This window comes from Temnothorax americanus, unplaced genomic scaffold (assembly GCF_048541705.1).
Source record: "Temnothorax americanus isolate GAGA-0224 unplaced genomic scaffold, ASM4854170v1 Scaffold15, whole genome shotgun sequence".
Classification (NCBI taxonomy): domain Eukaryota; kingdom Metazoa; phylum Arthropoda; class Insecta; order Hymenoptera; family Formicidae; genus Temnothorax; species Temnothorax americanus.
In genome coordinates this window covers 670,104-694,047 of record NW_027509286.1, presented here as the reverse complement: position 1 = coordinate 694,047, position 23,944 = coordinate 670,104, and the positions used below count along the sequence as shown (strand labels likewise).

At 42.3% G+C, this 23,944-nt stretch overlaps 2 protein-coding genes across 6 annotated transcripts; both read right to left on the bottom strand.

Moving 5' to 3' along the window:
• Positions 1-1,527: 1,527 nt before the first annotated feature.
• On the bottom strand, positions 1,528-14,917 carry Tnpo (transportin 1). Of its 3 annotated transcripts, none has more exons than XM_077401673.1 (15): positions 14,727-14,916; positions 13,741-13,816; positions 13,442-13,621; positions 12,995-13,343; positions 12,693-12,894; positions 12,194-12,602; positions 11,787-12,098; positions 11,466-11,703; positions 11,051-11,340; positions 10,875-10,973; positions 10,546-10,641; positions 9,087-9,162; positions 7,582-7,756; positions 7,375-7,501; positions 1,528-7,277 (listed from the first exon to the last, which is right to left on the bottom strand). In XM_077401673.1, the coding sequence occupies exons 1-14, from the start codon at positions 14,829-14,831 to the stop codon at positions 7,394-7,396; spliced, it is 2,715 nt and encodes a 904-aa protein (XP_077257799.1). In that variant the 5' UTR covers positions 14,832-14,916; the 3' UTR covers positions 1,528-7,277; positions 7,375-7,393. The 3 variants fall into 3 exon arrangements, with proteins under 3 accessions (XP_077257799.1, XP_077257800.1, XP_077257801.1); XM_077401674.1 differs by having other exon boundaries at positions 1,528-7,274; XM_077401675.1 differs by lacking the exons at positions 1,528-7,277; positions 7,375-7,501; positions 9,087-9,162 and having other exon boundaries at positions 7,576-7,756; positions 14,727-14,917.
• Positions 14,918-16,161: 1,244 nt separating this feature from the next.
• LOC143895268 (uncharacterized) lies at positions 16,162-23,676 on the bottom strand. Of its 3 annotated transcripts, none has more exons than XM_077402295.1 (13): positions 23,466-23,676; positions 22,869-23,066; positions 22,420-22,779; positions 21,712-21,952; positions 21,475-21,614; positions 21,153-21,397; positions 20,836-21,021; positions 18,779-18,996; positions 18,341-18,620; positions 18,094-18,228; positions 17,733-18,019; positions 17,566-17,658; positions 16,162-17,451 (listed from the first exon to the last, which is right to left on the bottom strand). In XM_077402295.1, exons 1-13 carry the CDS (start codon positions 23,522-23,524, stop codon positions 17,338-17,340), a joined length of 2,556 nt encoding a protein of 851 aa, XP_077258421.1. In that variant the 5' UTR covers positions 23,525-23,676; the 3' UTR covers positions 16,162-17,337. The 3 variants fall into 3 exon arrangements, with proteins under 3 accessions (XP_077258421.1, XP_077258423.1, XP_077258422.1); XM_077402297.1 differs by having other exon boundaries at positions 23,546-23,664; XM_077402296.1 differs by lacking the exon at positions 23,466-23,676 and adding an exon at positions 23,235-23,459.
• Between the last annotated feature and the right edge of the window lie 268 nt (positions 23,677-23,944).

Here is a 23,944-nt window from a genome sequence, read left to right as displayed (position 1 = left end):
TGAAACTTTTATTCGAAGAATACCACGTGGATTAAGAAAGTAATTTTTATAGTAGATCCATCTTTAATGACGTATTACAAAGACTGGAGTTATTTTCTATCCTAGGTAATCAAAGTCTGACTTGTGTCTCCAATTTATTTAATAACTAATGAATTTGTTTTATTTCTCGTTATGCAAAACAGATCCTACATAATCGTTCTTTCCAGTTAAATGTTCTGTCAAACGGTCGAAGGTCCGATCCTAAACGCAGCATCCGCTTATGCTAAAAGAACTTGCAACTGTTCTCCAGCGAATTAATCGATTTGCGCACGATCATCCACGTACCCTTTTCGATACCACGAACGTCGCTCGTACACCCCGACGGAAGCCCCGATAATCCAGGGAATGCAGCCTTTACAACGGGGGTGAGATGCACGCAAATGGACCGAGGGTGGTCACGCGCCGGCGATAAGAAAAGAGAAGAGAGCGATAAAGTAGGAGAGAAAGAGAGCGGGAGCGAGAAAAGTGGAGGAAACGAGGAGCTAAACGCGAGTTTCCGCCCCTCCGGGCAGATCCGATGCGGAATCAATTCGCGTAATAGTTCCAAGGGGGTGGGGGGGGAGAGGATGGCTCGGCGGCGGGAAAGGGGGTGGTAGGAAGCTAAATCGACTGACGGTGGCAGGGGTGGGTTAAGCGGAGAGCTCGGATACGGGCCATTACCACACCTGTCCCTCAACTTCGACTTCGCGAGAGAGGGAGAGAGGCGGCGAGCCCGAAGCTCTAATGAAGAGAAGCAATCACTTAAGCCGGATCGCCGCGTATACCCGGTGTGCCGTAAGCGGGATACGATACGGTTTTATTTGCGCGGCTCCGCGCCGAGGTACCTATACGCTTTTACGGCTCACTCGGGGAAGTGCTCGACGGGGACGCGAGCGAATAGGACACGGAGCGTGTCCCGTATTCGCCGATCCGAATCGCTCCTTCGGGACAGCCTCGATCATTTGTAACGCGAGATCGTTATCTCCTCGATAGCGCCCGAACTGGAGAGAACGTTGGAATGCTGGATCGGAGATGACCGCCTTCCGCGTTCTTTTCACAGATAACGATAGAGCTAACCAGAGCTAATAACGCACAAGTGAAAACAGATGTTTGAGGCCCTATAATTGTAATGTAAAGAAATAAAATTTTACAATTGATTTTTAAAGATGATTGCAAACTCGTTAAACAATTTGAATTACTGTCTAGTATATATACGAGTGCTAATTACTAGCTCTTACTTACCTCGTTTTTGTTTACAAAATCATATCGTTCGCGTTACAGGTGAGAATTTTGCGGATTTATAATCGTCGCACGTGACCGACTAACGTAAAAGAACTCACTGGTACTCGGGATAAGAAATGACAGAAAAATGCGAGGGATAATTATAAAATAACTCCAAATGAATAGGTGTTACCGGTCCTTAAAAAAAAAAAGAAAGGAATTATCACAAAGATGTAATCGACATCGAAATGAAGGATAGACTTTGTCATAAGAAGACTCGCAACGGTGCTCGGTACTTCGTCAAGATTTATTTCGAATGAAATGTCACGTAGCGCACAGAGAACCAAGACAACGAGCGCAATATGGATCGAGAATTGAAGCCGGTATAATTTCAATGTTCTTAATTCTTGATGCTATAGACACAAGCTCGACGCACAAGCCGTTACAAATTAAACAAAAAAAAAGAAGAATCTCATTACAATTTCCTTACGCAATTAAATCGGGCGTAATTATATAGTTTTAGATTGTCTCTTTACAGAAACATAACTTTCACTCTATAACAGCCTATTTTACTTCGCTAATATTATTATTCCTTATTAATATTCCTACGATTTGTAATATTACTATAAATTACTTACGATCCTAAAATTAGCTAGAGAGAGAGGCTTTACATTAAGTATTCTCAAAAAATTGACTTACATCATTGTCACATTACACCCACGGAGATCATTTACGCGCATCTATAGCATATGGGAATCCTGATGAAACCAACGAAGTTCTACCGGTTTCAATCCCGGATATGAACTGTGTGTGTGATTTATGCGCGTGCATGTATGTATAACTGTGTCGCGACCGCACGCGACTCGGACAGTTAATTAACGGAAGAAGCTCGGCGGCAGGAAGCAGTATATAGTGTTCGCGTTAAACACGTTGTAACAAGCGATTGAACCTTAATTATACTTTTTGCTCCTCGTCAACGGTCTGCCGTCCGAATAGATGAATCCACGTTATTTCGAATTGAATACTTGACGCTTTATAAAATGTTAAGTGTTGTCCGGCTCGATTACAATGAGTTTCGACGAGAAAACGATTCGTAATGACACGAAAAATTGCCGAGGCTATAAAATACAATTATCGAGGGTGTACATTCAGCCTCGGATGATGATGGGATTTACAGTGCAATTGTCATGTTGATCTAAAACGGTATGACGGTCGATTTAACTGCGCATAGGATATTCCCATTTTAACAAAGGTTTTTTTTTCTTTTTCAAGGAATTATCCAATTTGGGATCACTTTTCGTAACGAAAACTTGTAGCTTGAACATTTAGTTTTAAGTGATTTTCTTCATGTAACATTTGTAATTTTAATTGTCTGAAAGAATTGAAACAATTGAAATTACAATTTCGCTTTTGTTCAAAGAAAATCGAGAACCGTTCTGGGACATCTTATACACAGCTAATCCGCTTATACACTCTTTGTGTTTTAAAGAGTCAAGGAGTTATATAAAGAAGTGTACATGTACGAAACTGTTTCTATCGCTCTTTCGAGATGGGCAGCACCCCTTTCGTTGCACTTTGACAGGCGTAAATGTATTCATTGCGTGGAAAAAGCAGAAGAATGTAGTCTCGTTATTCTTTCTTTTCTGTCCGTGCGAAACTTACATGCGACGTTACTACTGAGCACTAGAAGAGATTATCCTTAAGTACTAGGTAGTCAAGGTAATATGCAACAATAAAAAAGAACACCGTGTATGTATATTACTCTATTATCGAGTGTAGACACTGGACAGAGAAATTCGCCGGCGCTTGCGAGAGAAAACAGCAAAGTAAAAACAAATTAACGGCAAATCGACTTGCATTGTTTTTTAGCAGAACCGTCCTTCCGTGGCCGCAAGGATAGGATAATCAGGTACTAGGAACAGCCCCACACAGAGTCCCGATCCTTTGAGAGGGGAAAAACGCGATCGATCGACATCCAATGTCGTAGAGGTCTATCGGGCAGATCTTTTCTTCTTCTTACGAAAGAAAGATTCCCTGATAGAATCTTTTCCACTGTTGCGGATACCTCGTTTCAATTCATCGCATGCTTCTCGATCGGAATGAGCGAAGGTGTATCAATTATATGTATATAACTATACACACATCTATGATATAGAATTTCTTTCGCAATACCAAGTGCGGTAATAATGATTGTAAAGTCTAAGTCTAGGTCATATTAATAATCTAATTCCGCGTTGAATATTGTGGCTGTATCCCGACGGCGTTTTACAAAGAGGATGCCCGCGGACACACGTGTGAGCATATACCTAAGTGTAACTAATACATCCTAAGTATATCAAAGATACTTATAATAGAAAGCGTTACGACCTACCTAAGGCCGAAAGAGTCTACAGTGATCAGGAATAATGATTGGTAATCTCGAAAGGACGGGTACCTCCGCTCCGAACGCTGCCCGCACGAGGATTCATTATGATTAAATATAATACACACCGTATATATATATATATATATATATAATATATATATTAATTACAATAATTATATATAGTATTAATTAAGAATTATTATGTTAATAGTTATTCAACCACGTGTATGGCTCAGTCTATTAAGCTAGTCTCATGCAACAACAACAATAAAGATACAACAATATATTTACTTGTGAGTTTATCGAGTTTCGATTCACACATCGTTTATTACTCTGTTCTAATTTACTCTTATATCCTTCTTTCTATTTTTTTGCCTTTTTTCCCCTATCGTTTTCTTTGCAGGCGATCACCCTGTTACTACACGTTCCCCTACGCATACATACGTCTTCGCACGCAATTTTGTTAACTGACGATAGAAAAAGATTGGAAATTTCAGATATCGATCGGCATTTAATCACTTTTTGTTTCAGTCCTCTATCATTGTAATATTTAATATAATAATTATGTATAAATAGACGTCATCTCACTGTTACTTTATAATCGTTTATAAATTTAATATCTCCATCTTATCGCGTGACTGAGAGCTTTTCGAGTATATTAATATGTAATCGCGAGCCACATAATCCCTCGACGGGGGGGGGGGGAAGGGAACGTATCGACATGAATGTGTCAGCCGCGAGTACCCGAAACTATACCGACGAGGTCGAAAAGGAGGCAACGTATTAACAACCACACGAGGAAGGACACGTATATTACTCTACGATTCTATTGCGATGCGGAATTTCGTGCGGCGGCGGACCCAAGATCGGCGTAATCGGTAATGAGTCTAATCGGTCTACCTTTTCTACCACCGACGAAACCGGCTAGCTTAGGAACTATATCGAGGGGTGAACGATGTAACTTGTGTTTGTAAAAAATCGTCCCGTTAGCCGCTGTTGAATTCTTAAATGTAACTCGGCGAGAAAAGTGAGATAATAACAACGTTGATTTTTTTTATATATATGCAATATTTACACATACATATACATATATTATATATGTATAACGCGGTAAGAGAAATTAAAACACGTGACCGTGAATTTTCCGTTTAACCCCCCCCCCCCCCACGTCGAGTGGCATGTGACTCGGGTGTTCCGTTACCATTTTTTTCTCTTTCCAAGCTCTTAAGTAATTATAAAAAACAGTAATATCACAAAAATTGCGCAGGCAGGGCAAGGAGAGGGGCCAGAGTTTTGGGATAAAATTATGACAATATACATATATGATACCTATATTGCCAAGTTGACGAACGAGTGTGGATCGAGTCAAGGAGCGGTCACGGAATTCGTCTGTCCGCCGCGCGCGTTCTCCTTCCTTCCGCGAGGAAAGGAAGGAGGCTGCTGCGCGACGTAATCTGTCGTATATGCCGTAAAAAGACGCGATAGAGTAGAATTGTCCTTATTCGATGAGCGTCGATGAGGGAAGTACTTTCATCGTCGCGTCGTACTCAACGACGCGTCGATTCTTCTTGTTTAAAATTTTCGAAGAACATCTACCTCGTCTTGCGGCTACAAAGAATGGAGTTTCAAACGTAAAATCCCTCTTTTTGAAAACGTCCGTCTCGCCTGCGCTAGTTCGGTTCCCGCCAGTCGTTGAATCTTTTATTGATAGATTTCAAGTTTGATTGACAATGGCGACTTAACGATGAAGTATCTTCTTTTTATTCCCTCCCAGGTTGTGCCGTTCTCTTCCGTTCACTTTTCTCCTCTCTTACTTGGTCTCGATGCGTCTCGATGCGAAAAGGTGAAAATTAAAATATAACTCTTTCTTTTTTATGTCGCAAAACTATTTGCAGAAATATTCGCTGTTGAAGGATCTCGTAGCTTCTTGTCTGAGATGTGTGTATATATACATATACTCAATTGTTGATAATACATAATTTTCGTCACAATGTGAATTATAGAATCTTTTTTTTTTCTTAAGTAACGACCGAGATAAAACGCACATCACTTTAAGATAAAAGGACTTGCTTACTTTTTTAACTGGCCCAAGCAAGTGGGACTGGAATGACAGTCTGCTCTCTTCTTTCTCTCTCTCTCTCTGTCTTTGAAAAACGATTTAAACGCAAGATTTCTTTATCCAGATGAATTATCGAGATCATTATATCGCGCAAATAAAATTAACATAACCATAGATTTCACGTCATAGATTCGCTCGCTCTGTGAATCGCATCTGTAAATCGTTTCTTTTTCTTAAATTTCTTTTTAATCGACGATTTTAAACAACGACGAGAGACTTCGATAGATCAGCAAAGATTTGAAATAATAATCTATTATAATGATTAACAAAAAAACGTCCATTCTAAAATGTATTTATCTATATTTACACTAATACTAATATGATACTAATTTAATATGTTTAACAAAAAAAAGGTAATCACAAAAATGGTCTGCAAGTTAAAACATCGTATCATGTTTGGTATACGTACGTATACATATAACAGGATGCATAATATATATATGTATATGCATATGCACGCATACATTTGAAACATGTTTTACACATGATGACAAAGTTGTCGCGTATAACCTAATATCACAATCAGCAAGGGAGAGAATAAAATAAGCAGAAAAATTTTGGTTCAAAAATGACGGAATGGCACTTTCTGCGTTTATCATCTTCATGTGTATGTATGTGTTTTCTTCTCAACGTATAAAAATACAATATTCTCGAAAAACCCTCTGTACACTATGAAATTTCTAATAACGTACTCTACCTTGTATCATATTTATTATCAAATAAGTAGTTCTACTTTGTCTCTAAAACTCTATAAACACATTCGAATAATCTCTCGCTTTCGCGCGCGCGTTCTCTCTCTCTCTCTCTCGCTCTCAGAGGAAAAAAGGAGGAAAAAAAAAGAAGAAAGGATCAGTATCTAAACGTACAAATTTTCAATCACAGTATATGCGCGATCTCTATAACGTGAGATCTATGCTAAATTCTTACATTCCAACTGTTCTTGCGAGTTGGTTGCTCAATAATAATATACATATATCTAATTATATTAAAGAGCCGGGGCAGAGATGGTCGTGGCGCCCAGCCAGCACTTGTCACGTTTTTTGACATACGCGAGAATCAATTAACACTTTCACGTGTTCAGTGTTACGCGGTAATGGAAACGGAGTGTACAGAGCGTGTACGTCCGGTACATCCGAGGTATCAAATCGGATTGCGGTTACGCTGATACCTCGTTCCGTCTCTTGAAATGTATAGTCGGTGATCCCCACAAAATTCCTCCCTCCCACCCCGAAATAAATCCCACCCAACCCCGCCCACCCACGCTTTTACTTTTTCGGCCAATGCCTATCTCTTGTCGTTCTTGCCTTTTAGCTTCGCTAACACCTCTCTCTCTCTCTCTCCTCGTTTTCTTCCTTTGCAGCCTCATCGACTGCCAGCACTTAAAAGGCACGGCATGCCATTTATCGTTTTCCCCAAAAGCACGATAACAACATACCACGATGACACGGTAACGACAACGATGTTGATGAGAAGAGGCCGTGGTTTCACCCACCCGTCCCATCCGCCCCTTGTTTCCCGCCCAACCCCATTCGGCCTGCTCGTTTAAGAGGCCTTCTGGAAACAAACATAAAAGTCATAAAAGGGAATCCTATCAAATTATTGATATTTCTAGATAAAATATAAACGTTTTTAAGAAAATTGGTCAATTTACCGCTTTTAGGCGGAGCTGTTCAGACGCCGTACATGTTGTGGAGCCGCTCACTAAGCTGCGGCGGAAATTGATCGGAGAATCGTTTCCAATTCTCTTCGCCCACTTGATTTTTGAAAGTGAATAGTATCTAAACACAAGACAATAACCATGAGATCGTGCCATGAGAGAATACTGAGCCCGTCATCAGTCGTTCGGCTGTCATTTTACCTTCTGAAACATCTCTTTCAGGTCTTCCTTCGGCGCAGACCACGACGCCACGGCATCGCAGAAGAAGATAAAGTCCGGGACGACACCGGCCGGATTGACAGTGATCATTTGACACATACCTCTGAAGGCAGAATCCTTCTCCTCGTTATCCCTTATGCTTCGCAAAGAAGTGCACCTATTGATAAATTTACAATCGACAATCTCATTAGACGTTGTTCGGCCTCCTTGTCCAAGTGGAAAATACTTCGATCAGTAAAACACGCGGACTTTACCGGCACTCATTGATTTTAAACTTATTATGTTGTGAGTTGTAAAAACGCCAACTTCGTCATTAAGTGATCGAAGTATCTTTCTGCAGATTATAATAGTCACATTGAAAGATATACATATGTATATATATATAATAATATGGCTCTGGCAAAAATTGAACAACTAGCCATTTACGTTCATTCCCACAATTCACACATAGATAAATTTTATTTCAAATTGCATTCTCGACGAGAGACGAAACGGTTGGCTTACTGTGAGGCCAGTCCAATGCGATAATTAGCACTCTTATTAATAGCTCGAGAAATTATCATTAACATTATTAGATTGCAGATATGTACATACAAATAGCAATAACTGGTATGTAGGTATATAAAATTTACATGTACAATCTCCAAGAGTCGACGTTAAATTAGAACCGGTATTAGCAGACAAATGAAAATTGCAAATACACCAATTGCAAAGATTGATCGCTGAATTTAGGAGTCTAGCCTATAACAAATTTATGCAATATATTACATAGCTGTATTGGGATATATGACTGGCGTCATATTTCACTTACTGTCTCATTAAGGCTGGGTTTACATTTGACATTTACGGCACGGCACATTGTATAATTAGAACAAACGCAATTCGACAGAGATCGAGATGCCAAATTACCAGCATGCAGAATGAATTTTTATTAATCGAGCGAGAAAAAAGAACTATTGTATGTGAGGTATCCGCGGTCCTCCGGATAACGAGAGGCAAACGAGACTTGACGCGGGCGACAAATAATAAGAGTGACAAATGTAAACCTATCCCCTGGTCTCTTGATACTCGGCTAAACAGGAGAGCTCGTAACACACTTGCATGGTGGCAAAATAAAGATTAGAATTATATCATATAACGAATTCAAATCTAAGATGTTACTGCGAATACTGCGAATACTGCGAAAAACCATTGAGCAAGTTCATGCTGGCAAGCTGCGGGAGGGTAGCGTTTTCCCATTTACACGTGTATTCCCGGCCGGCCCCGGCGCGGGGATCTCTGCCTTCGCGAAGAGGGAGAGTAAATACGACAATCGATTTTCTTGCAGCGTGGCTCACCACCGTGTTCTTGCGCAAAAGTTCTTAGCAGCCCCTGATGCAATTACTCAAGAATTGGGAATGTAATAATGTATAATAATAAAGAGTGCTAATAAAAATAGAAGATAATATAATTAATAGAATAATAATATAATAAAGAAATTTACACACCACTGTCGGACAAACTGCTGTAACATGGGGGCGACGTCGTGGGGACACACATAACCTAGGCGACCGATCGTTATGGCTACGGTTTCATTTTCGGTTTCGGTAAGTAGACAAGTGAAGTGTAGTGAAGTGACCGGAAACACAAACAATAAGACAAACTGATAGAGAACCAACGATCAACTCAGGCGAAGAAGAATTATATATATGCTCCGCTTGTATAACTTCCAATTAATAAATTCTCAATTAATAATTCAGTTAATTAAGAATCAAGTAACATTAACAATTAATCGAAGACAGTGAGAACACAGGTGAAACATATGAGATACCGACAATGAAACATAGGCAATACCGTGCTATTGTAGCTGCTGAAACAATAATCAAAATTAGATAGCAGCGTGCGAGCCCGTGTGATTTTGTATACGGATCGGTATACCAAATGATCTCTCTCTCTCTCTCTCTCTCTCTCTCTCTCTCTCTCTCTCTCTCTCTCTCTCTCTCTCTCTCTCTCTCTCTCTCTCTCTCTCTCTCTCTCTCTCTCTCTCTCTCTCTTTCTCTCCCTCCCTTTCTTTCTTTCTACTGTGTATAAGAAATATATATATAGATATGTCAATACAAATAAGAGAACAATAAAAAGGATAAACCAAATTTGCGTTATAATCTTTTAAAGGCCAATTCAAAGAATTCAGTCGAAACAATATAATCTGGGGCTTAGAAATATGCAAGCATTAGTATATATATATATATATATATATATATATATATATATATATATATATATATATATATATATATATATACCGAATTGCAACATGTCCTTTTGTGGCAATACACAGCCGTATATGTATATACGTTCAAGCCTACAGGCAGTCGCACACCACTAAATCAAGGTTCAATATACAAATACTAATTGCTTAAACCTGTCGATAAAACGTGCAATCGCGATTCACGTATATGACCGCGTCAAGCCACTGAACTGTGTGGTTCAAAGTATTGTTGATCCAAAAATTACTTAAGAAAAAAAAAGAGGAAAAGAGAAATATATGTATTTATGCACCTAGGGCTGGGATGCCACCGAATAACTCGGATCTAGCGTGAACAATACTCTAAAAATTACTGGGAGACTTTTCATTAAACAATGGTCGGAAAATACTTTCGGTCTATATAAGATTGTGCATAACAATTATTATGTCACAAAGCTAATCTCTGCGAATGAGAAGTTTCCCAATGTGCACAAAGAGCAGCGCACACAGTCGTGACGGAGTGTAATTCTTAAGTCGGCACACGGGAAAGATAGCGATGTAATGTATGTATATATAGGGAATCGACAGATTCTGGTTGTCGGCTCGAGTCTCGCACTACACATTGCTTTCTATTCGTTTCAAAGTAATGCTCGATATATCGTATACGGCATAGTTCTAAGAGAGAACTAGATATCCGTAAAGATCGGACTGTGACGACTCACCCGTGTTTTCCAACAGTGTTTTCGGCGTGTCCGGTCGGTTAATGATTTCGATGAGCTGAGTCAAAATTAATGGGATATACGCGCTCGTGTCAGGTCCTGCGAAAGACAAACGGAGAAAAGCGGTAAGCTTAATTTGTTCCCTGAAACAATGGTCGCGTTCGGCGAAAAAAGCAGCTCAGTGAGCGCTCAGTAACTCTTTATTACGATCGGTTTTTACGCTTAGGTCCGAGGAGAACCAAAGGCAAGAACCAATCGTATTAAAGAATCACTGAGCGTTCGCTGAGCTGCTTTTTCCGCTAAACGCAGCAAATATCGTTCTCGATATTTACCGAGTTTTATCGAAATTTCGCCGATCGCCCATGTCGCGTTGTTACACACTGATATGAACTGCGGATGCAAGTTTTGTCCCAGTATAGGCATAAACTCCGCTGCGCATCGAGATAAAATTCATTGACATTAACATATATGTCTGATGGTCTCTCGGTATCGTCTAGAATATACTCACGTATGCAAGGGAGTACATGTTGGAAACAAGCTTTCGTAAGATCTCCTAGTAAAGCGAAGCTACTCTGTCTAACCTCGGGCATGGTATCCTGCATACACTGGTACAACAGTTGCATAACGTTGCTGTTCATCACTAGACGTTCCATATGACCGTCTAGCCCTTCCGCTAATCCGCTAAGGAGGTCCAACGCGACTATCATGAAGTCCTTATCGGGTGCCTCAAACTGCTCCGGACTTTGCGTGCTCGCTATGTGTTGGTTCAGCGTTTGCTCTACAAGCGACACACATCGCCTGCAAACAAAACCGAGTATTTCACCATATCATACCGAGATAATTTATACTAGATTATTAGAACGGCAATATGAAACACAGATTTGGTTTGGTCAAAAGATTGTTCGTCATGTGTGTGTACATACCTGTACACAGGTTCGCAATACGGTAAGAAACCCGAGCGCAACGCGGTCGCTACTGAAGAAAGGCATTCCAGCAGTGGGAACAGATCTTTATCCTCGTCCTTCAGTACGTTCCACTTATTAATGAGAGGCGGCATCAGAAGATTGATGTAGTCTGGTTTGTTCAGATGGTGACCCACAGAATCGGCGAGAGTGCCGATTGCATCGTACAGAATTAAAAGATTTTTATGCTGATATTTACCTGCGAATAGACAGTTGCATTAATAAATTGCAGAGATGCATCTTCTAAGATCAAAACGAATAATCGCTTTGTTTTGTACTCACTAAACGCAAAGACAAGCGTCTCGAGAATAAATCCAAGATAAGGGACCAGTTCGGTGCAGGCCTCTTCCTCCAAAGTTGCAAAAGCGGAACATGCCGCCTCTTGAACGCGTTTGTTGCTGTCGAGCACTCTTTTGAGCAATTCCGTCATCAGAGGCTTCAAATGCGTCTCGTGAGGTTGCGCACAAACCCAATGCGCGTAACGGCTCAACGTCCAGCAAGTTATGGCGCGCACAAGAGCCTTCTTGTCGCTCAGACAACTGATCAGGTAAGGGATGAGCTCCGACAGATGCGGAATCATGCCGCTCATACAACCTGCAAATACGAATCAAAATCTCAATTACTTCGACCGGTCTTTTAATCTATTTATAAAAGTACTTTAAAGAAAAAAAAAAAAAGAATGCGCGCACCTTCAGCGATAGCTCCCAGTGCCAGGATACCGGATTCCTTGATCTCCCAAGACTGATGGAAAAGAGTCTCCTTCAGGATCGGTATCAAAACCGGTAAAAGGTCTTCCCTGAAAACATTAGCCAGCATATCTAGCGCGGCGGCGGAGCATTTCCTCAAGTTCCAATCACTCAGAGTTGAATCGTCATCGCATCCGTCCTCAACGTCTATATCCTCGTCGTCACACCCGCCGTTAACGCCGCCGTTCTCGTCCGTGTGCTTGTTCATGCCATTGGCATGATGCGAGTGATGAGTCTTGGATTTGTGAAAACGTGGTCGGATATCCTCTTCCCTGTCTGGAATCATTTCATCCTCCTCCACGTCTCCCTTGAGAAGGATAATGTCAATTTCCGAATACTTCATACCTTTCACCTGTAAAAAAAAAAACGGAAAGAAGTGCGTTAAGAGTCAAGTAAGACAAAAGAGTGATAATTTCACGCGTAAACTTAGAAGAGAACTCACCAAGATAGGTACTAATCGCGACAGATGTGGCGCAAGTGCCTCTTTGCAAATTGGTTGTTCCGCCAGTGACAACCAAAACTCGCACGCCTCCAATGCCACTCCCTCGTCAACGTCCTGAGTTCTCATCAGCATGTATTCTATTATATTGTGCATATGTGGTATTAGTCTGTCCATTCGTACTTCGAGTAGCATTACCAGAGCCCTACGTGGAGACAACGAAAGATACATCAGTTTTCCCGTTAGCGATAACAACAGTGAAAAGAAAAGAAACAATATGCCATCTGCATTATACGATCAACTACCTGCACACGTTTTTGCGGACCTCGGAATCATCGTCCGAAGCTAAATGGAAGAGATTCTCCAAAAAGCTGTCTATATGTATCATAAGCGCTTGCGTACGTTGAATGATGAACTGATTGACGCATGCTATCGCGTGGGATCTGATCTTGGGGCTCGAATGTCTAAAGAATTGAAGGAACTTTGGAATCAGAATGTTCAAGGGGCGATTCAGTGCGTCCGAATCTAATATCTCCGCCGAGTCCTCGCAGATCTTCTGGAGAGCGCCGAACGCGCCCTCGCAAACGTTGTAATCTTGCGAGTCCAACATTTGACACAACGCCGGCAACAATTCCGGCCAAGTCGTTAATTCACCTACTCACGGAAATACAATTTCAACCGTCAAAAAAAAAATGCATACAATACGCACTCCTTCGCCGCATCTCGCGGAGCAATATAAAATAATAGCGTACCTCTTGACGCAACGGTGGTGATCAAAATACCGACGGTCGCACGAATCAGCGGCGATGGATCTCCGACAGCTGACAGACATTCTTGCTTCACGAAATTTATGACCTCCGGTACAAACTTGTGGAAGTACGTCTTTACATTGTTCTTCAATATCAGTCCGCTCAGAGACCTAGTAGGTTCGTCTTTAACGGAAAGAAAATTATTAAGTTTCCACTTAACAAATGTCTCAGGCAGAATTGTAAAATGGAAACCCTCGGGGTATATCTTAACCGAGGAGAGTCGCATATAAATTTCGACGTACCTTCCGATGTCAATTTCGTCAGGACAAAAATCAGATAGTTGTTGAAATCTGGGAATTTGTTCAACTCTTCCAATTTCTACATTATACAATTAAGGAAAATAATATATGACGTGAGATTATTTATCAATTGTAAACGAGAAGGTGCATATACATTGAACAATTCGTATTCGTATACATTTCACGGATCAGATTCGTTTCCCCGAATAGATGGCACAGTCGTTAAACGTGAACGATCATCGATAAAGCGCGCGATCGGGCACGGCATATCGCGATTGGGCACGGCTGGGCAATCTATACGCGCGACCGAGAGTGCCCGGCGAGGAGGACTCCCGCGAAAACTATCGATCAGGAGGAGCCGCGCGCTGGGAAAACAAGCCCCCCCGCGCGCGCGAGCGTGCTCCGCTCCGCTCCGCTCCGCTCCGCTCCGCTCCGCGCGGCACGGCTCGGCTCGGCTCGGCTCGGCCGGGGCGTGCATCGTTAGCATATTTCCAGCTCCGCGGCCGCGACGCGTCGGGCCCGCTCGATTCCGGGGACGACGGGGCGACGGTGACGCGCGACGGGACGGGACGCGCGAGGAACGAGCGAACGATCGTTGCAAATTCGCGACGCTATCGCGAGCAAAGAAGAGCGAGCGAGCGCGCGCGCGCGCGCGCGCGCGTGCCCCGTCTTTCTCCCGAGCGATCTCGCGACACGGGGATCGCGCGTTCGCGCGATAATTAATTTCCCCGAATCGTCCTCGGGGGGGGGGGGGCCGAAAATTCCGTCGGGACCGCCGCGCCGGGAAAACGAACGCGACGACGAGCAGCGGCGCGGTCTCGCGCGCGCGCCGCGTCCCTTTTTTCTTTCTTGCACCCGCGCTTCACTCCGCGGGGGCCACGTATGGGCTCCGAGCGGCGGGCAGCACACCACAAGCACACGACACGACACGACACCGACGGCGACGGGGCACGAGGATCGCGGATCTCGATCGATCGGCGAAAGGATACTTGTTGTACGGCCCGCTGGGTCGCCGTGTCCGGGCTCTGCGACTCCTTGAGCAGCGTCAGGATTTGCCTGAGTCCTTCCTCCTGTGGTTGCCACGCCATTTTCATCGTGTTTTTCAACAGCACCACTGTAACGCGCAGCCTGCCTTCTCTGACCTCGCAGATAAACGGAAGCTCCCTACAGCGCTCCCTCTCTGCCGCTCTCTTTCTCGCTCTTTCTTTCGCGCCCCTCCTCCCTGTGCCGACGGTCAGGCGTCCAATCCCTACCCTACCCCTCTCCCGCGAGAGAGCTCCGTCAGGACCGTGGTGGCGCAAGGGGGCGCCACGCCCTTCCTCGTCGCGCCACAACGGGGAGCGAGAAGGGAGACTGTCGTCCCGCGTTTCCGTCTGCGTCTCAAGCGCGTTTCTCTCGCCCCGTTCGGGAAAACTCGGTGAAACCGGTTCGCGAGACAAAAAAAAGAACCTCCTTGCGGCGGGCCACCGGAGAGTGCCCGGGGAGTTTCTCCCAGCACTCCGCGTGTGTGGGAACGCCGATCGCGTCGTTTGCAGGAGCTTTTAAAATTTTTTTAAAGAAAAAGTGAGCGTCGGGCGACGACGCGAGGCGCGGGGTATTTTGAAACCGGAATCCCGGCCGGTCCGGATTTCCGGTGTCGCGCGGGTCGGCGCGGGAAAACGCGCCTCGCGACAATGGAAACGCCGCCGATCGATGTAAGGTATACATACGTCCTTTTACGCGTTCGCGCGCCCTGAAAATCGGCACGATTTCATCGATCTTCGTGCCGAAATAACGATCCTCCTCTCGTGGAGACTTTGATCAAATTTTAATTAACTCGACTGACAGAATTGCTTACCGTGCAAAATTTTCAACTATACGCAACTCGTCCCTTAAATCTCTTTCTACATAATATTAGTTATATTACATACCGTATTAGCAAAATAGATTTTGCTCGATTTTTTAATTGTATGTAATTCATTGTCCCCCTAATTTGATCTCTTTTTCTAGATATTAAACAAACGTTTATTTTACCTATATTAACAAAATAAGATTTCGCTCGACAAGTCAATCGATTAATTTAATCGGTAATTAGCAGAATTGCTCGTTGCAAAATTTCCAATTGTACCATTATCATTGTCCCTAATTTAATTCCTTTTTCTACATTAAACACAACGTCATTTTATCCATATTAACAAAATGAATTTTGCTCGAACAATCGACCAATTTAATCAGCGATTAACAGCATCGCTTACTGCGAAATTTCCAATTGCGCGATTCGTTGCCTCCGATCTAATCTTCGTTTCCGCGTATCAAACCAGAAAAGTTAATTCTATTCACGATTAACGAAGTAACGCAGGTGTCGCTTGACAAGTTAATCGCCGATTAAACCACTTGGCGTTTGATCGTACTCGCCCTCGGGTGAATAAAACTGTGACTCGCGTGTTGAGTGAAACGCAATTTTTATTTGCATATTTTATTTAGAAACATGCGGCTAGCGCGTACGGAAAGATGATAAAAACAAACGCGATGGTAATCCATTTTCGACGTGGCGAGGGTCGACCCGCCACCAACGACGCTGAACATTACGTGCGCATCACGATCGTAAAATAAAAATAAAAATAAAAAAAAAAGAAAGAGAAAAAAGAAATGAGAACTCACTTAAATATCTTACAAATATATGTGTATACAATCGAGGCGTGTTCCTGCCGCAGTTTTAATCGTTTAGATCCTTACAAAGGCGGTCGAAGATCACTCGCGGTGTTGCACACTTAAAAATTAGTAATTAATGGTACTTAGCTAATTAATTGATCGTTACGATCCCTTATAGTTTGTACTGTCGCATTATTATGAATATTATGACTCAACACTCAGCTTTGGGGTAACTTTTGAAGTGTCAGTCTTGCACGTGACGCTGCCAAATCGGTATTTACAGAGAGAGAAAGAGAGAGAGAGAGAGAGAGAGAAAGAGTTCGTCTGTATTATGAGAGTCTGTATTATACATAATACAGACAAACTCTCTCTCTCATTTTCTCTTTTTCTTACCCCCGAGATTCCCTACGAAATTACGAAACCATTCTTGTCCATTTATTTACTCCCGATCGATCTCTCGCGTTTGTCGAACGAGAGATATGTACGAAATTCTTTCATTCTTTTGGGGTGCTTTACTTGAGTAACTGCTGTAGCAAGGCCACGTAGTGAAGATATTATATATAGGCAATAATTGTAGAACATCATCGAGCCGATACTCGTTGAGTAATCGTTATCCTGCTTGACCCGATCGTGTACAATCTTCTTCATCGGTATAAATTATTGACGTTGTTGAATGTATATACAGTGTTCGACGCGTTTATATGATGACGGAAACGGCTTCTGCCTCGTGCGTATTAAATACCGGCGGGTGTATGAAATGTCTCGATCGTTGAAAATCTATTACAAAAGCGTTAAATAATCGATCTATTCACAATTATAGTTACAAGTGCTGTGGCAAGTCGCGCCAATCGTTAACCGTTAACGGTAGTCAAAGGCACGTATTGGAGAAGAGTTACGGCTCGTTCTTGCTACTGCTTGAACGATCTTGCGAATGTTTTGCGAAGAGGAACCTTGGCGCGATATCAATTCCTAAGCTGGTCTTCCGTGAACGCGGAATCTGTATAAGCACGTGTAATCTAGCTGCCCGTGATTGCTGTGTATCCTCAATTCTATATATTCGTATGGTCTATTGATCTCTGTATTCTGCGTAAAAAGATTATCAACGATCACTATAATCCTAATAAATCTAAAAGTCTATTAATGAAACAGTAACGGCGTATAATAACAAATCCTTTAATGGAGAAATAAATTGATTACCTGGACTGGAAAATATTGCAAGCTTTCGTCGGAATACGTGAATTCGTATTCCCCAAACATCACAGGCTCGACATCGTTCTCGTGCGACAATCCCTGCAGCAGTGAAAGTATTAAAAAATATATATATATCATAATATATTGACCACAAAAAGGATTATTTCACATACCCAGACATTGAATTTTCTGGGCGCGCTCGACATGTTCTCATTCGGCAAAATCAATCTGGAGACGTGCTCCAGAGTGAAACCAGTTACATAAATGACACTTCGCAATTGTATCAGGAGGTATCCGGGAAAATCTTGGAAGGCCCAGCAAACGCCAGGTTGTATCGGATTTCCCTGTATTACAGTCCGCGGATTATTGCTTTCGTAATACAGCGCGAAACCGAACAAACTGTAGGCTCTCGTCTTTATGTCATATCGCTGAGTGCATCGCGTGCTAATAATCTGACCACCTATATGCAGACAAAGCCATTTGTTATAGTATTTACTAGCTGTTATTTCTCGATCTATCGGCACGATACGATACCTGCCGTTTCCAAAGCATAATCTACCAGACCCGTCTTATCCGCGTCATAAATTCGCAGTACTCCCTTCACTATCTTACGTATGTGCTCGTCCGAGACACGAACATTGTCAGCGTCATCATTGGAGCTCTTTTGATCTAAAAATATATAAAAATATTCGTAATGTATTTTTCGACATTAATTAATATACGACGTAACGTCCAAACACATTTAAAAAAGTCAATGCATTTAAATATATCCTCAAAGAACCTTCTCTATTATGAAACGTAAATAAATTCTGTAGGTTTTTCACGAGATCTTCTTTCGAAGTTCCGGGAGGAAAGTAGCTGAATAAAATTCTTTCCACGTGTTTATCTATATTCTGATTCGCGATGGATTCCGCATTGGCGTTGCAACAAGATTTTAATTCCGAGTACAGCTTGCGTAGTTCCTCAAATTCATACTTGATGATTTTAAGTTCGCCGTATACCATATTTTTCAATGTCACTTCATTGACATCCAGTTTATCTTCCACATCAGTAATCTTGTCCTGGAAGGATAACTGCCTTAAAACTCGAAATCTTCATAATTATATGTATATATGTATATATATCTCCGTCCGAGTAATATTTTTAAGATATTTCTACACACAAAATGTTATAAATCATAGAATACAAGAGGTAGTCGCAATAAAATTTATATCTATACCATTTGATGCGTCTGTCTATTCTCGAGCATTTCTATCCTGTTGACCAAATCAGCCTCGTCAGCTAAGTCTTCTTTAATTATCTCATTATTAGCCAATATTTCTTCATTAATTTTACGATCCTGCCATTGTACATTAGGTAATAATTTTTCTGTCGCGGTCTCGGACACGGTTTTAACATCGAGAAGAGGCAACAAATATTGTGCTATGCCCCAACCACCTGAAACAAATTTTATATCTATAAATATTTGATAGTTCAAACGATTGTTGCGATCTCCTTCTCCTGTTACTGTATTGAACTACACGGTGTTCCAACACGAAGTTAATGCTACAGCGACTGTCCAATTATTGAATTTACAATCACAGGGATCTTACATATCAGATACATCTTAAATTTCGATGGCATATACAGCAATGATGCGCGTGTTCAAAGTGGAACTGTTATGCAATATGGTAACTGAGAGAAGGATAGACGAAGAAACTCACCGTTCCGTTGATATCGATCGCGATCACGATTTCCACGTATTTCAAGCACAACACACTCCGACTTTTTTTAAATGCCCAGTAGAGTAATCCTCCCCCTATCCTTCTCCCATCATAAAATTTTCATTTTTTGCTTTTTGGATTCGCTTCAATAAAAACGCTCAATCGTGACACTATGACGCTATATCACTCTAACGGACTGTGTTCAAAAGACTACTAATATCATAGACATGAAAAATATTTTATTAAGCATGAACGTGTTTTTACAATATAGATATATATTGTCTAAAGACAGTAATTGTTACATCAAAATATTGTTATCTTTGAAGCGTGTAAAGATAAAAATGATACGTGTGGTAGTTAACTGAAAAAAATGTTAAATTTTATGTCATTCAATAACGACATTATCTATATATTATGCGATTTATATCTGTAGGATTAAATATATTACAGGAAAACATAAAATATATAATAGAAAATGTATAACAGAAAAATGACTAAGTGACATGACCAGTTAGTTCTTGAAATATATATAGAGCACATATATATATGTTAAATATATAGAACATTAATAAATATATCTTCACGCAAATATTAGTTTATTAGTAAAATAAAAAAAATAAGTAAACCGATAACTGTGTTAGTCAGTAGGTATATATGTGTATCGCATAAAGGATATTTCATTATCTGATTTAAATATACAAAATATATCTCATAGAATTTTTTAAACAATATCAACGTCATATTATGTAGCAAATGCAAATATGTCGAAATAGCAAACATAATTTTAGGACAATTACAATTGTAAAAGACATTTCAGTCATAGAATTACCGAAATTTTGTAATAATACGGCAATAAATGGCACGCTAATAATATATACCGAACTTTATGACAGAATAAAATAAAAACGAAAAACAATGGTTAAATCACACACATAATTATTAAATTTAAAGAATAAATGGATGAAAGAGGTATTCATATTCTTAAGAATGATGTCTGCAAGTTACGTTATACAATCAAACAAAAATTTGGTATAATAGTATTTTACTTTCGTCATAATTTTGTAAAACGATATAAATATTCAACACCTCCTCCATCCATTTGAACTAAATTATTATATTTAGGATTGTTATCCTAAATCAAATTTTTCAATTAATCACCACTTTATATTCCACCCAATGGGGGGCATTTCAGGCAAAGACACGTTCACACTCTGTAAAAGGTGCATGAAATAATTTTTAAAATCTGCAAAATATTTGGTAAACAACTCATAGGTAAGAGACATTAAGTTGATAATATTGTTAAAGATGTGATAAGTCGTCTCAGTGACACCATATTGGACATTGCGCAGAGAGTCCGCAATAGTGAAATAATGCCTCTGCGCGATGTAAGCCCCTGAAACAAAAAAAAGACAAAGGCCAGGATGGGTTTATGCGTCTTTCAGGTCCTGCGAAAGACATTGGTCTGACTGTGCTCGGATCGGTTTATAAATATCACGTTGATTAGTGAAAATGGAATTCCAGTGGTGGTCTCTCGTTTTCTTTTATGCTCCTTAAACAAAATGGAGGAACTTACCAAACAGAAGAAGTAACGGTAGAAGCGCGATCCAAAAAATCCTCGGGCCTTTCTCTCGCAGCCACTTCCTAACGCCAGTGAACCGACTCAACAGCCAAGCGTCGAATACGAGAATTCTGACGAAGAAAAAGTACACATTGTGCGTAAAACGGTCCAAAGTTTGCCACAATTTGCTCCATTTGGATTCTACAACAGCGAACAATAATAAAATAATCAGTTAATACTTCTTAATATGCTATATCGTACGACAGATAATTATTGTTACATTACGTTCAATTATAAAATACTATTTTTATATTTTTAAATGCCGATAATACCGTGAGATAATCGATAAGCTTGTGCGCCGTAACACTGCCTTTCCCTATCCGTTCTAAACTGAAAAAATTCGACAGTTTTCCCGAACCAAGCGACAACGAAGGTTGTAAAATATGTGAACCACCGCACGATCCTCCAATTTTGATTAGTTCTGACCGATATATTTACAAAAGTCTCGTCCAATTCAGTATCAGAATCAGCGTGAGATACATTATATTTCCCAGTTGGAGTCGCCCACAATAAGTATCTGTTGAAATAAGATTGCATTACCTTAATTTTGCGTGACAAAAAATTTGTTTCGATAAATAAGAAAGGACAAAATACCTTGACCGAAAACTTGAATATCCAGGCTCCGAATAAACCACCTTTTTACTCGCGTACCGTTCTAAGTGTGTCTTTTTGTACAGAGTCGCTCTTGAAGAATTCGACGTACACGCGCGTGACACGTCGTAATTATCCTCGGACTGTAAAATACACATATATTGTTTTAGAACGCAAATATTCAAAGTTATGACGTATCGAGAAAAAATATAACGATGGCTCGAGATAACAAATACTTACCGAACGAATTAGAGAAGCGGTCTCTTTCAAATCGACCGTATCCGTGTCGCTGATCCCGCTTTCCGTCGTTCCTCGCGAAGCCTGACTTAAATTCCGACGACCGGTTTGAGGTACGGTACTTCCATCGTCGTTCGCGTGTATAGACCGCCTCGACATATTGGGCATGGCCAATATACCTGGGGCAATCTCGTAACGACACTGCGACGCCGGCGAATACGTATAGTCTGTCTTTGGAAAAACGCTGAAACAACCACAAGTGATCTGACTCCTCGCACAGACAATACACGCAAATCGTTCGTTTAACCGATTCCAACGCTATTTATCAGCACGAACAATTCGACCTGTATCCCGCGACTGGCGCTAATTCGAACGTAAAATGTTTGTAAACGTTTGTTCTTCCGACAGAAAGGTCGTATTTCTAAAGTAAACGGTATCGAGTTAAGGTGAAATTTCACGAGCAGTGAAAAGCAGCGGCAGGTCGTACCGATTGGCTACAAAATAGAGAAGTTCTAGAAACTCGAGAAGCTGCTTTTAGTGCTTTTCGCTGCCTATGAAATTTCACCTTTAAACAAATGCAACGTTACAGAGAGAGGAATTCGTTACATTGGCACAGTCGTACAATAACATCTCGCGATCGGTGCTAAAGAATCCGTTAAAAATAACAGGAAACGTATACCGCATGCGGAGCAAAATTTAAAATACGCGTACTTCCACCACTCTCCGGCCTGCTTGTAGATCTCATAAGCGGATCCCGGTCTGCTCGGGGGATCTTCCCTCTCTCCCTCCTCGGACGAGTAGTCGCTGGTAAGTACTCCGCGCGGCGTAACGCTCTTGCGTCTTCGCTCGGCTTTCCGGTCAGACGCGTCTTCCTTACTTTCGCTCTGGCCATTGACGAATATTTGCCTCTTGGCCCGCTGGCGTTCCGACCGGCGTTCCGCTTTTTTCGCGACGACGACAGAACCCTCGGACTTGGTGCTTCGGTCATCGGTCAGGCTTCCCGTGACAGATCCCTCCTTGCTCTCGTCTATGGTATCCATACTCTTTTCACGCGTCTTCGCGTTGCCAGGTCTATAGTCGAGAAAACGCGAGCGACAAGGATGAAACTTGTCCGTACAATCGTCTCGTATTAACAGCAAACACTTGGGTCGGCTACTTACAACGATCTAGAGCCAGACCGCCCGCTACTGGTCACCTCTCCAGGCGTGTGAGATCTTTCCCGGCTCCAGCTTCTGAGATCGTAATGACGTTCCGTCACCTCTGGCTCCAGCAGGGAACGGCTCGGGACCATAGGCGTGTGGGAGCGCGACCTGCTCCTGCTGCGAAGCTCGTAGTGATGCTGCTCGCTCTCCATCCTCCTGTCGGAACAAAGTACACCGGGTGACTGAGAAAATCACGGCGAGACGCCACTCCCAAGGAGACCCAGCACCGCGGTTCTCCCGGCGGTCAAAGGTTATCGCTCGCTTTTGGGAAAGAGTCGCAGGGGCCGAGCCGAGTCTCGGAGAGACAGAGAAGAGCGAACATACGCGCCTAAAAATAGCGCCCCTCCCCGAAGGACACGGCCGCGGTCCTTCTTCCCCGCTGGATCCCTATTTCCAGTCCCTCCTCGCCGAAAGTTCCGCGAGCGAAGTTCGCGACGATGCCGTCGGCCGTCGGCCACGAGAATCGCGCCGCGCGGACAACGCGCATTAAAATCAACGAACGATCAACGCAACGCGCGGAGGAAGGAAGCGACGGCGGCCACCACCGCGTCTTACCTCTCTCCCATCGACGTCGGGGACTGGTCCGCCTCGGCGTCAAGAGTCGTGCGTGACATCGCTATTTATAGAAAACTCACCGTTTCCGCGCGCACGGCGACGGTTAACGGGACGCGCGACCGGACGACGACGACGCGGGCGAGACGTAGCTCGCGTTGCGCAACACGCGCGACGCGCGAAGACCGACCGCGGAACGCGTTTCGCGTGGAAAAAAAAAAGGCAGCCTTCTGTACCCCGCCCGCGCCGCTCCGCCAGTCCCTGCAATCTGCGATTCCTACATCCACGCAGCGCGTGGGACACGTACTACAACGCGCCGCGCGTCCCGTAAACGCGTAGAAAACGCGAAATGCGTGCGCATTTTGCCCGATGATTCATACCCTCGTAATTCTGTTTTACCTAAAGGGGGGGCTGGGAGGGAGGGAGAGTCCGTTCAACAACGTCGTTTTCGCGCGACGTCTTTTTTTCCCTTTCTCTCGACT